Consider the following 14,028-nt stretch of genomic DNA (forward strand, 5'->3'; position numbering starts at 1 on the left):
CTTATTCAAGACTGCAGCTTATTCAGAAAAAGATACTACAAGATCACACTTTTATGGAACATTCTCAGTAATTTCTTCTTTCTGATTTAAATTTAAATAGTGTGAAGGAAGAACTATATAATAGGAAACCCTGAGTATTTATGTTTTCTTTCCTGCTACCCTGAATGCTGCTTCTGCTACCCAGAAGGCAAAGAGTATAAAGCTTGTCACACTATTTTGTCTGACCAAGTCTCTGAGATTGCTTGATTTTGTGTTTCTATTTTGTCTATTCCTCTTCTTTATGACCAGTATTAATCTTGATGGTTTTCCATTCATTATTAATATCTCTTTTATTCATTAAACATGAAACTCAGTCAATTGAGCATTTAAAAATGTATTACAAATACCAGTGACTAATGGTTGATATGGGTTGCTGTCAGCATCCTAGGTATCAACCAAGTATCTTCTTTAAATATATGATGTTCCGAGTAGAGCAGTTTTTTGCAGTTCTGCTGGTGTTATTGCAGGAAGCTGCAATTTCTTAATGCATCATGTAAAATTCTTGGACATGGTACCAAGTGCCCTGATGACAATGGATATCAATGGTACATGTTTCATCCATAACTGTGTAGTTTTGATGGCCAGGTCACTATATTTTGTGATTTTTTTCCAATTCTTTTTCTTCAACTTTGGCATCTTCTGGTACACTGATATCAATAAATTGTACACTTCGGCCCTTGACAACCATAATATCCGGTGTGTTGTGTTCCAAATGACGATCTGTCTGTATTCAAAAGTACCACAAGATCTTCACCATCTCATTTTCGATAATTTTTTCCACTTTATGTTCCCATGACTATTATTATCATTATTATTATCATTATTATTATCATTATTATTATCATTATTATCATTACCATCATCATCAAGATCATCATCATCATTATTTTCTTACCTTTTATTTATATTTAGAGATTTAATATGTATGTGTTTCTTTATTGATCTGATATGCATATAGTATTTTATATAGATTAAGTCATCCAGATCTAATATGGAGAAAATAAGCCTTCAGTAGACAGGGTTTACAAATATTTGAATGTTTTACAAACTTATCATCTCTCTTTGAGTAAATCTTCAAACACGCTTTGCTGTTATATAGAAATGAAGAACATTTTATTTTAAAAAAATGATAGAATGACATTCTCTAGGTATGTGTAGTTCAAACACATATCCATCATCATTTTCTACCCAATAGATTAATGTATGTTTTACTTTTTAATTGTAAAATAATGGAGCAGCTTAAATGGTAAATAAAAGGGGAAGATTGTTGATATTAGTTCCATAATTAAACATAGCAATCCGACATTTACATTACTGTAATACTATATCTATAAAATTATGCTATTTTTGCTTAACAATTCCTGAATACCCAGGCCTAGATGCATACAATATACCACAACAAAACCTATTTTAAACTATTTTTTGCTGGCTTGTAGAATCCATCTCTTAATATTTAAAGTAAAGGAGTTACTAGGAAAACAAAAATACTTCAATATTGCAGGAAAAATAAAATATATGGAAAGCATAATAAATCAAATGCCAGCAAAGGTGATCATTAAATCATTATATTACAAAGTAGTCTTTAAATAACAAGAGCCCGAAGGAGTCGGAAGCACAGCATGAGGTCCAATGGAATTGGGGGTTTGATTCCATTGCCATCCAAGCGGAGGTAACGGAGCTGTGGTAAATTTCTCTCATCAACATAATCTCCCGGGATAGGAATTGGACATACTTGAGTTCCATTAAGACCTAAAAAAAAACCAAATAAATATTAGAACAGTAGTAATAAACTTATTAGATTACTAGGTAAAAGTTATTGATACTTTTGAATGTTATTATTATTATTTGCATTGTAAGATCACCAGTTAACTTCATGTTCTTCTTTCTCTTATGGAAGGTGAGAAAGATAACAAAATAGAGGTGTTTTGTTGGTCAACCATCAATTAAGTGGCAACGTCATTTCTGAAATTATAAAGAGGTTTGAGGTTTGTTTTTGTTTTGTTTTGCCTCAGCAGACAACAGCAGACAAAAGCTGGCCTTGTCTAGGATCAAAAGCTAAACAAGGTCAAATCTGGTTAGAACTTGGGTGGGAATTTTACAAAAATAGCTTCTAATCTTTAGGTGAAGACTAGAGGTGGAAGTTGAAATATGAAGAAAGTATCACTTCTGAATGGTTGCCAAGGAGTCAAGCTCAACACAAGGTGACTTTATTTTTTTAATTGCATTTGCAATTAATTGCAGGAGTTCTCAACCCCCTTGAATAGCATTGTCTGTGTCTGTCTGTCTATCTGTTTGTCTATCTACCTACCTACCTATCTATCTATCATCCATCTATCTATCATCTATCTATCCATCCAGAGTTGTTGGGAATCAGGATGGCATGTAAATTTAATAAATAAATCTAAGAATTGCAATCAAAGTGAAGTCCCTGATAATTTAAAGGGGAGTTTAAGGCATATTTAATTTAATATTTGATTTCTTCCTTTCTTTACATCTTTTAAAGAGGGCTACAAAGAGGGCTACAAATATCAGACAAATAATTATACAATTTGAGGGTGCTCTTATTTGAATTTCTCTGTCTTTTTTTAAAGATAAAGGACCCTTGCAGGGAGAGGGAAATGTCCACCTTAATTTTTGCCAGTTTTTTTCCCTTAAAAGGTCAAAAACTCATTGAAATGTCTTCAGAACTATGAATGGCAAATTTTCTTGAAATAAGAGAGTTTTAAAACTAAAAAAGCATTGTGTTGAATAACAGTGTATTTTCATTAAAAAATAGAATCCAAAACATTAAGAATAAGGCCTTCAAGAATGCACATACAATATTGTGAATTTCACAGAGCATTTCTATATGCTTTTAAACAGGAAGCAGGTGCAGTTGGTTTGTTTTTCCATGGATTGATTCATGTGATTCAGTTGCCTGAAATGGAGGTGTATGGCTTTTATTTTGTAATTTGAGATTTTGGAGTATTCTCATTTATTAGAGATTTCAGTTTTCTGCTGTGATTGGGTTTTTTTGCAATAAACTCTCAACATTTCCAACTGTACAATAGTGAATTGTTCTCATTAATGAATATCCATGTATACATTGTAAGAAGACATAGTATAAAATGTGTAGCTGGTTTTACTAATTTAAGATATTATCTCCAGCTTATGTCTTCAACTCCCATACCATCTATTTATCTACTACTAAACTTGATATCTCTGCTTGTCATACAATTCAACCATCTGATTGAACCTTCCTATTACTTTATGTTCACATGAAAAAGGAGAGAATATTAAAGTTACTGAGAGTCAGATGGCATGTCAATTTAATATATTATTATGGTTGGCTGCAGAGGTAGCCAGATGCTTAGACTGCATTTAGTATATTTACCCTCCTATCAAGTCCTTCCCAGGGACCTGGGATAAGCAGATGTACTTGGGTGATATTATTATTTTGTTTGGTTGCACAGTCAGATGTTTAGATTGGATTTGGCATTTTTATCCACTTATCATATTCTTCCATTATTACTATTATTCTGATGTCTCTTTCTATTTTGGGTAGCCAAAACTTTGTTGTTAATACTAAGCAGCTTTAATGATGATTACTTTAATTAGTTCTTGTATTGTTGTAGCGATAGACATTTCAATAGATAAAATACATCAAATAATCTATATAATTTGTATTTCTGATTTTTGGCTAGTTCTGATTAAATAAGCAGTTTTGAGTTTTCCATTCTAAAATTATTTCACTTGGATTCTGACTGGGTAGATCCTAATGCTGCCAAGGGAGTCTTATGATGTTAATTGGATTGAATTTGATTCTGATTACAATTGATTACAATGAGGTGAATAAGATCCTCTGAACTAACCTGTTTATTACATCCAGACTTTTCTTGGGTTGGGAAGATGATCTGGGAGGAGACCATGCAATGGTTGGATCCATGCAATAGTGTCAGCCTCTTTGAGAGCAGAAACAATCCCTTTGAGCTTGAAGGAGATAATGTTATCTCCTTTCTCGAGGGGATCTCATGGACTTTGCCACTGGAGACAGTTACCGTCCAGTTTCCAGTCTTCCCTTTATGGCTATTATTATATATTCAATTACCTTTTGCAGTGCTGGTATAGAAGTAGTGTATTCATTCTCATATTATTATTGTACTCTCAGTGTGTTTTGATTACATTGGCTATGGTATCCTGCTAACCAGCTTAAGAATTGGAATTGGAAACCTTGCGCTTCAGTGATTTGCTTCCTTCCTCAGTAGTCAATTCTAATTGCCATTGAATAGGGAAGAGATTGTGTACATAATCCTTCACTAATGGGGTCCCTTAGGGCTCAACGTTCTTACTTCCCTCCCCATTTAACATTTGCATAAAATTGCTTGGTAATGTTATCCATAAGTTCAGAATCTAGTATCATCATATTGTACTGATTGTATATATCAGGGGTGTCAAACTGATGGCCCGTGGGCCAGATGCATTATGTTTAGGCCACGCCCACTGCAGCAATCTGATGTGGTGAGTTTGACACCTGTGGTATATACCAATTAATACAGACTACATGGCAGACCAGGGGGAAGCTGTCAGTGTATTTATCCACTATCTGGACACTAAGGGGAACAGTTCCATACTCAATCCTGTCAATACTGAGTGCTGTGGCTGTTTGGGGCTCCCTAGATCGGCACTTCATGGCTATCACTATACCAGTACAAGAAATACTGTTCTTGGATAAGTTGCACTTTGGCAACACAATTCAGAAATTCTCCTGCTTTGAGTTCTTGCCCAAAGAAATCTAGAAGGGCTGCCATGTGCAGTAATTGTGCAACCTTTCTTGGAGGCCCTTCAGACAGTCACTTATGCCCTATTCAATTTCTGATGTGACTATTGCAATATATATTGGATTGCCTTTGAAAACCATGCAAAATTACATCTTATTCAGTAGGCAGTGATATAGGCAATAGCGGAAATTTCTTATTATACCCATTCTCATCACTGCTTAGAGAGCTGCATTAGTTATGCATTGGCTTCCCAGTGCAATTCAAGATATTGGTTGTCATTTATAAAATATTTCATGGCATAGGGTTTAGTTCTTTGAGGGAATGTATGACTCTAATAGTTTCTATCTATTTAGTATAATTGCACAAAGTTGGTATACTTTGGGTGCCTCCAATTAAACATTGTTATTTTGCATAACCAAGGATGCATGCCTTCTCTGACATGATCCTAGTGTCTGCAACAGCATGCGAGATACATACATGTCACACCCCTTCAAATATTTTGAATGTATCTGAAGACTTGTTTTTTCTGCTACCTTGCATTAGGGTAGTCATGGAGCTTTTGACAATTATTTGTTTGTTATTTATATGGCTTTGCATGAGCACTAATATTTTTATTTTATATATTCTTTAGAAAGAATATGAGCCACAGGGAATGTTTTTGGATTTGGGATGACTTGAAAACTAATAAATAAATATATAAATAATAATAAGGTATCATTTTATATGTGAACAATTTCAAAATCCTGCTTTTTTATTCTGCTGTATGAAAATCCAATGCATATTATTCAGAAGAGAGACCCCTAAGTACAAGACGGCAAATTTATGTAAATGGTAGGAAAACAGAGTTACTGCAAAAACTTGGGCCATATACACTTACTATTGATTCTGTTGTTATCAAGATGAAGATGCTCAAGATGGATACCGATAGCTGGGATTATGGTGAGTTCATTGTACGATAGCTGAAGATCAAGAAGGGATGAAATATTAAAGACTTTGCTTGGTAAACCTCCATCAGTTAATTTATTGTTGTTCAGCCGTAGGGAAACTAATCTGAGCATTGCATCAAAATAATTTTCTGGTATTGCTTCAATAGAATTACTGTCCAAAAATAGCTGGTTCACATTAGCAGAAAGGGTTGGTGGCATTTTTGTAAGGAAATTTTGAGCAACATTGAGTTGCATGAGACTGCTCAGTCCTTGGAAGGTGTTGCTTGACAGAGCGGTGTCCAGCAGTTTGTTTTGATGTAAGTCTAACATAGTTAGGTTTTCCAAATTGTTGAAGACACCTTGAGGGATTGTACTGATTTTGTTTCGTGCTAAACGCAATTGTTCAAGGCTTCTTGGCAGGGGATCTGGCACTTCTTCTAAATAGTTGTCTTCCAGGTACAAGTAGAGTAAACTTTTTAAATTGTTAAACGCACCTTTTTCAATTCCATTGGTAGTAATTTTGTTATTATTCAGATTTATCCATTTTAATTGGGTGGCATTCACAAAGGACTTCTCTGTAATTGTTTCAATAAGATTGTTTTGGAGATAGAGGTACCAGATTCCCGGTGGGATGGCAGGTATTTCTTTAATTGCCTTGCTATCACAGTATAAAGCATTGGGGAAGTTTGGAGGACAGAAACATTTCTGTGGACACTCAAAGGTATAAAAGAACCAGTAGTATGGATCAGATTCATCATCCGTTGTTCTCATAGTGCGAGTCCACACAATATTGGCTAAGAAGGATACCAAAAGGCTGGAACAAAATATTATATTCATAGTTTACCTTAAAAAGAGGGCAAAATTAAGTTACAGAATACACATGCATCTTTTGTTTTCAGTAACAAATAACATTAATTTTATAATAAAATTTGAAAGTTTATATTCTCATAATAGTAAAATATAGTGTTATATCATTTCTGTCTGTTCCCCTACTGCAACATTTATTTTAAAAAGTATTGCTTAGTAGAGCACTCTGCTGCTAATTTGTGCAATAGTCTAGAGTCCTTATAAGTTGCTATTCAACTAAGCTGCATCCACATTCAATATTTCTTGAAAAGAAACTTTAAAAGAAGTTTGATTCACTAACTGGTACCAAATAAGTTTATTCTGCCTTACTCTTAACCTGGAAATATATTTATCTACCAAAACAAAAAACAAAACAAAAAACAAATAACAGTCCACCATACATCAAATGATTGACACCACTGCTTTTATTGACAGCTTTCCAGCCTTAGTCCAATGATTCTTTAAATAATTTTTGTATTATATGATGATAAAGTATTTGGATCAGATTTTCTAGGTCCAGATCCTTTTATACACACAAGAAGAACATCAAAGAATATTAGAGCTGCTCTTTGGGCAAGTATCCTCTATATCAGGAGAACTATGTTTTTATTCCCCATCCTACAAATTATTGGCTTCTTCTAAACAAATGAAATTACTTTGAAAACAGATTCTGTTAAGATATTCCCTTCTGTTGCTTGACATATAGATTTCTTTGCCAAGATCCATTCTTTAAAAAATCACATTGAAGTTAACTTTTTTCATTGCTTGTGTAAAATGAATACACAAGCCAATTATGTATTATAGGGTAGCATTTGTACAATTATTAAATAGAATATCTGAAATTATAAGGATCTTAACTGATACAAATAAGTATTTCAAAAAGGAGAGACCAGATGGAAAAACATATACTGAAGTGCTCTAAGTACATAAATTAATAACAAACAATATTATTGTTGAAAATTAAAGGGAGTATTAAAGAAACAGGAAAACACTATGTTGCTTTCTGTATGGTTTAGTGAGGGTGGTGGGGTTGGCTATGTTAATATACTGTTTCTCTACAACATGAAATCCAGCATCATAATGTTTTGATTGGATTTGAAATGGATGGATAACAACCTTCAAAATTTCTTGGTATATAAACTCAGAGAAAGACACAGAGGGAGACTAAATAATTTTAAGGGAATACTGTAATTTGTTAATACATTAATTTGACATCTCCTTCTGTTACATAAACATGCATGCTTATTCCCAACATTTTCCTGTACAGGTTTGGTACAGGAGGCACTTGAAAAATCATTAAAAATAAACAACTTTCCTTTCAAAACTAATTCCAGTCTAAAATATACAGGTACATCATCCCAAATACCTGACTGTTTTTTTCTAATTGAACACTGTTTCAGATTCTAACTTACCTCAGCTTGGGTTCTTCTTTCTATGATAACTGTTGCTAGACTAAAGTATATGAGATGATCAGGCAACAGGCAGTGTTTTATGAATACAACTTCATATATAAGTGTGTGTGTGCATCAGTGACGACAAATTTAACCCCTAAAATAGCTACTTACCTCAGCACCTACACAATAGAATACAGGAAATTCTGTATTTCCCATCAAGATGTTTTTGGAGTCATTCCCAGTAAATACTAAGCTCAAGTTTAAAATTATGGACTGATTATAGTAGAAATCAGTAATATTAATGCAGATACATTCAGATATTTGCATTCATTTTCAATCTACTCTAATTAGAGAACAAAGAATTCAAACTAGTGCCATCTGTTTCTGTGGAAACCTTTTATTTGATTTTGATGAAAAACAGATGCAGGAATGCTTTTACATATATTATGCTTGATTAGGAAGACTAGAGAAATTCAGAAGTCTTGATGAAATATGTTTGCTGCTATTGGAAGAGTTTGATACAATTCTTGCTCTTTCCATGAACAAGAAAAAATTCTTGTCTCCAAAATAAGGACATTTTTCCAGGATTAAAACTTAGTCATGTATTCTAAATTTTGCTTTTACAATCACTCTCTATTTATATTTTTTATCTTAAATCATTTTAATAATTTCTTTAATTTTAATAATTTCTTCACATCTGGCTTTCCAACTAAGGATGTGACACATGGGAGGAAGAAAAGATAGGATCAAAAATCATTTCTATTAACATAACCAGATGTCTGTTTCATCGGCTGATTCAGCTGATGATGTAGGGTAAGAGATACTTATATAAGCTGACAAGTCTCATTGAGTGAGGATAGATCCATGTCATCTAGTACAATCAACACATACTTGCAGCAGCTTTCTAGGTTTTCACAACAGAGAACCTGATCTAACATCAAAGAATACATTTATCTTAATGTTTGCCACTGCTGAAGAGCAAACAAGCAGAATGGCCTACATGTTTTATCAGTAGTTGTTGAGAAGAAGGAACAGAGTTCTGTGGAGTCTGCTTCAACATCAAAGAGGTCTAGTTTAATTAACTTTTGAAAATGCCTTATTGGCTACTGGATTCTTACGTAACCAGTACTTGCATGATCCTACAATCAATAGCCAGTGCTTCTCAACAGAGACAATGAATTAAAGTCCCCCTACTATCTCCTTTTCTCATGAAGTCAACATTATGAAAAGATGCTATCTGTTTGATATAGTGTACAAAAATATCATATGAGCATTTTGCAGACTTCTGAAAAACTTTGCGTCATGATACAGATAGATAATCCAATCTGTATTCAATCTATGCCACTTTCACATAAAATTATCCATAAATCTTGCTAATCATTAAAGTTGCAAGAAAACAGAATGCTAACATTTCTATGTCAATAATATGGATAATATGGATTAAACAAGTGGCTTAGAAAAATGGAAAAGATTAGAATTAGAAGAACTATCAGAAAAGGGGAGAAGTAAGAGAAAGAACAATTACTCAACCACTGTACTAATTTTCCATGAAAAAAGGCTTTTGCATATGCTGTTCAAACAATAAAGTTATATATGGAAAGAAAAATGGCAAATGAAATGGCAAGTGTTAAATAGACAATGACAAATAAGAGAATATAAGAAGTTTACTTTTGTTTCACTGACTATTGCAAGTGTCTTTTTAACAAGTCTAGCAGAATACCTGATTATTCTTCTGAGAAATTTTTAAAATGAAAAAGTTCCAAATAAGGAAGAGAATGAAGAGGATGCATATTGTCCTGTTATCTCTAATTTATACAGCAAATATATAAAGAAAAAGTTGGATTGAATGAGATGCCAGCTGGAATCAAACTGGAGTTGAAAATATTAACAATTTTTGAATATGCAAATGTATGTACCTAAGAAAAAAAGGAAAAAAGTTAATGTGGAATTGCACAATTGAGATAGAGTAAGACAAAGAAGATAGATACCTTTGATTATGGATTTAATTACAGTTACTGTAGTAAGAGTATCAAAGAACCTGCTGGTCAGTCCTGAATCTGATAGAAAATCCTTAGGATTCAGTTTCAAAGCAGGTAAAATTTGGCACTCTCATTGAACTTGTAAGTAGTTCCTTAAAAGAACTAGTTCCTTCTGTCTTTGCTTAGGAATTGTATGGGCTTAGAAAAATAAGTGTTAAGAGTTGAGATAGACCTCTCACACAAACAAAAACAAATAAATGTAGTTATGGGTATGCTATGTAGTAAATTTCAGGGAATGTGAAAGCTTTAATAATTCAGTTTTAAAGATAAGTATTTTGAAATGTACTAAGTTAATTAAAGTCCCATGAAAATACAACCTTTCAGTGCATCTGCTGCTATCTCTATGCTGTTTTCTGTTGATGAATACCTAAAGGCTGTAATTTAAATAGTAACCTTTTTCATCTTCAGTAAAATTATGGTCTGACAAACTAACTTTACTAGCCATCCTGGTTTTTTTTCCATCTTACTTGTTTGGATAAATCTGTGTACAACATATGTTCTGTAAAACAACTAAAACCTCTACTATCAATTAAAAGAATAACATCAGGAAGGAGGAACAAAGGTTAATTGGAAACAAACAGTTATATGCAAACTTAAGTTACTATTTTATCAGTTCTGTTTCTCTTATTTTGATCAGTTATCTATGAAAAATAATTTCATTGTTCTTTTATTCAGAAATTATATCCTGCAGATAGACAAAATTATTTAGCCCATTCCAGAAGCAAACTAATGTTCAAAGTCCTTTAAGGAGCCTAACATTCAATAATTAAGATTAGAAAACTGTGTGTAGTTATCCTTAGACTCTCTATCGTATTTTTTTTTGAGAAAGTTGTGATTTCAATGAACATGCTGAGTTGTCCCATACCTTTTTCATCTCTGTTCCTTTAACAAATTCCATTCACAGAAGCTATCTTAATTATTCCTAATTGCTTAATGAAACTTCCATGGCCAGAGCCAATATTTATATACTAGCAAGTTGCAAACATTAACCAATTCTCTGATCAGTTTTGAAACATCTGATTAGTGACTGAAAAGGAAAGGGTTTTTTAATTCAAAAGTGTTAAGACACTGAGTTCTACCACATCACTATTAGTTCCATACTTCCATTATCCCAAATCAACCATAGTTACACTCTTTCCACTATCTCGGCTTTAATGTAACAAAATCATGATGGCATGGTCCCTAACCCTAACCATTTACAAGACTGGAGAATTATCTAGACTTTTTGGGAAGAGATGGAGTCAGCTATACCTTAATTGGTTTATTTTTTCTTTGCAAGCCCCTAAATAAACTGACCTTGAACCATATCCAAATATGATTCAAGCCAAAGCCAACTGGCAACAATGCAGCTTCCAAAGTAGTGTGGATTACTTGAATGTCCCAGTTCATCAATTTTATACCAGCGATAGTTTTAAATATTTTTTAGTAATCCAATCCCATGTAACTAAGATATGAGTGACTATGATAAGAGTCTCCCAATCCAGGAATGGGTGCAAATTGATACATGAGACAAAACTGTTCCTCCTACAGCTGCCAACAGCTGATTGAGAAGGATCTGCTAGTCCAGGAACACTCTCAAATTGTAAATTACTTTTAAATAGGGAAGTACAACTCCATACAGAAACATATGCAGCAGCCAAAAAAGCTAATGCAATCCTAAATTGCATTAACAGAGGGATACAACCTCCATAGCGGTTTTATGTAAACATTAAAAAAAAGTAGTTCAGAACCCTGTACTACTTAAAAAAATAATTTACATCTTCGGGTAGCTCAGCCCTCCTCAACTAGAACCAGTCCTTCAAGAAGGAGGAAAGTTATTGCAAAACAATGCAACCCATGCCTGGAGATTGTCAGTTGTCCAGATCATAGCTGTCTCAAATATGCTTTTTCAAAAGGCAACAGCTATCTTTTGAAAAAAACATATATGAGAGTATATCACAGGGCAATCCATGGAAGTGATCTAGAACTATATCATGGTTTATTTATTTATTTATTTGTTTGTTTATTTGATTTGTCAATTGCTTGCAAGATAATAGGTATAAGTATATACATAGCTATGAATACATGGATACATATAAGAAAAATAAAAAATATATAAAAGAAACAATAGGACAGGGACGGTAGGCACTTTGGTGTGTTTATGCATGCCTCCTACAGACCTCTTAGGAAAGGGGTGAGGTCAATAGTAGACAGCCTAAGGTTAAAGTTTTTGGGGTTTGGGGAAGAAACTACAGAGTCAGGTAGAGTATTCCAGACATTGACCACTCTGTTGCTGAAGTCGTGTTTATTTATTTATTTATTTGATTTGATTTGATTTGATTTGTCAATTGTTTACAAGATAATAAGTATAAGTGTATACATAGTTATGAATACATGAAATGGGTACATATAAGAAAAATAAAAGAAAAATAAAAGAAACAATAGGACAGGGACGGTAAGCATGTTGGTGCGCTTATGCATGCCCCCTACAGACCTCTTAGGAAAGGGGTGAGGTCAATAGTAGACAGTCTAAGGTTAAAGTTTTTGGGGTTTGGGGAAGAAACTACAGAGTCGGGTAGAGTATTCCAGACATTGATCACTCTGTTGCTGAAGTCGTATTTCCTGCAATCAAGCTTGGTGTGGTTAACCTTGAGTTTGTATCTATTGTGTGCTCTTGTATTGTTATGGTTGAAGCTGAAGTATTCATTGACAGGTAGGTCATTGTAATGTATGATTTTATATACCATGCTTAAATCAGACCGAAGACGGCGTAATTCAAGGTTTTCTAGTTCTAGAATTTCAAGTCTGGTGGCATAAGGTATTCTACAAAGAGTAGAGGAGTGGAGAACTCTTCTTGTGAAATATTTCTGGACTTTCTCAACTGTGCTAATATCAGATTCGTAATGTGGGTTCCAGACTGATGAGCTGTATTCAAGTATTGGTCTAGCAAATGTTTGTATGCTCTAGTTAGTACTGTGATATTACCAGAGAAGAAGCTGTGTAGGATTAGGTTAACAACTCTTAATGCCTTTTTGGCTATGTAGTTACAGTGGGCTCTAGCACTTAGATCATTAGAGATGAGTATTCCTAGGTCCTTTGCAGAGCTTGGATCATCAACAAAGTCTTGACTATTCAGCTTGTATTTTATTTTCTGATTTTTTTTTGCCAGTATGTAAGACAGAGCATTTAACTGGAGATTAACTGGAGGAGGCACAGTGGTTAGAATGGATAGTTGCAGGCTATCTCAATTCACTGCCAGGTGTTCAGTCCTGACTGACTCAAAGTTGACTCAGCCTTCTATTCTTCTGAGGTCAGTAAAATGAGGATCCAGATTGTTGGGGAGAATATGCTGACCCTGTAAACCTCTCAGAGAGTACTGTAAAGCACTATGAAGTGGTATATAAGTCTAAGTGCTTTTCCTATTCACGTAGTCCACATTTCTTAAGGCTGATCTGATGGGAATTTGGAAGACAGTAGGTTGGGGAAATCTAAGTTAATTTAGTTATTATGATTAAAGAAGTCTAAGTGCTAACTGCTTAAAGGGGATTCAGAAGGTTGTCTTCTTCTGATCCAGATCTTCCAAAAATCATCAATAATTCCACATTTTAGGGGGAAAGCTGTTTCACAATAGAGGCACTATGATATATATACACCCTATGTGACTCTATGATTTCTTTCCCAAACCCCTAAAAACTTTAACTTTAGACTGTCTACTGTTGACCTCACCCTATTACTAAGAGATCTGTAAAGGATGTGCATAAGTGCACCAATGTGCCTACGTGCCTACTGTCCCTGTCCTAATGTTCCCTTTTATTTGTATCCATTTCATGTATTCATAATCACATTTATAATTAGACCTGTTATCTAATACATGCTTGACAAAATAAATAAATAATAAATAAATATAAGGCATGCTTCTTGGATTCCACAAAATGACACTGCTTTACCCAGTGTTAGCCAGAGCTTGAACTCAGAAGTTTATTGGTAGCCCCTTGCAGCTCACACAGCAGTGGCATTACATGGACATACTAAGGGGTGGGATTCTACC

General features: G+C 33.9%; 1 protein-coding gene across 1 annotated transcript; it reads right to left on the minus strand.

Moving 5' to 3' along the window:
- Positions 1–1,014: 1,014 nt before the first annotated feature.
- Positions 1,015–8,041, minus strand: KERA (keratocan). Its single transcript, XM_026698847.2, has 3 exons — positions 7,981–8,041; positions 5,674–6,566; positions 1,015–1,788 (listed from the first exon to the last, which is right to left on the minus strand). Exons 2-3 carry the CDS (start codon positions 6,557–6,559, stop codon positions 1,622–1,624), a joined length of 1,053 nt encoding a protein of 350 aa, XP_026554632.1. The 5' UTR covers positions 6,560–6,566; positions 7,981–8,041; the 3' UTR covers positions 1,015–1,621.
- Positions 8,042–14,028: the final 5,987 nt, after the last annotated feature.

This window comes from Pseudonaja textilis, chromosome 5 (genome assembly GCF_049901715.1).
Source record: "Pseudonaja textilis isolate UNSWEBS1 chromosome 5, rPseTex1.2, whole genome shotgun sequence".
NCBI lineage: Eukaryota > Metazoa > Chordata > Lepidosauria > Squamata > Elapidae > Pseudonaja > Pseudonaja textilis.

What these genes read in the sequence shown, in the direction of transcription:
- KERA (XM_026698847.2), bottom strand. Translation starts at nt 6,559, where the DNA reads ATGAATATAATATTTTGTTCCAGCCTTTTGGTATCCTTCTTAGCCAAT. An exon ending in TGATAACAACAGAATCAATA is followed by an intron (nt 1,789 to 5,673) that starts GTAAGTGTATAT and finishes GTTTTTTTTTAG; the next exon opens with GTCTTAATGGAACTCAAGTA.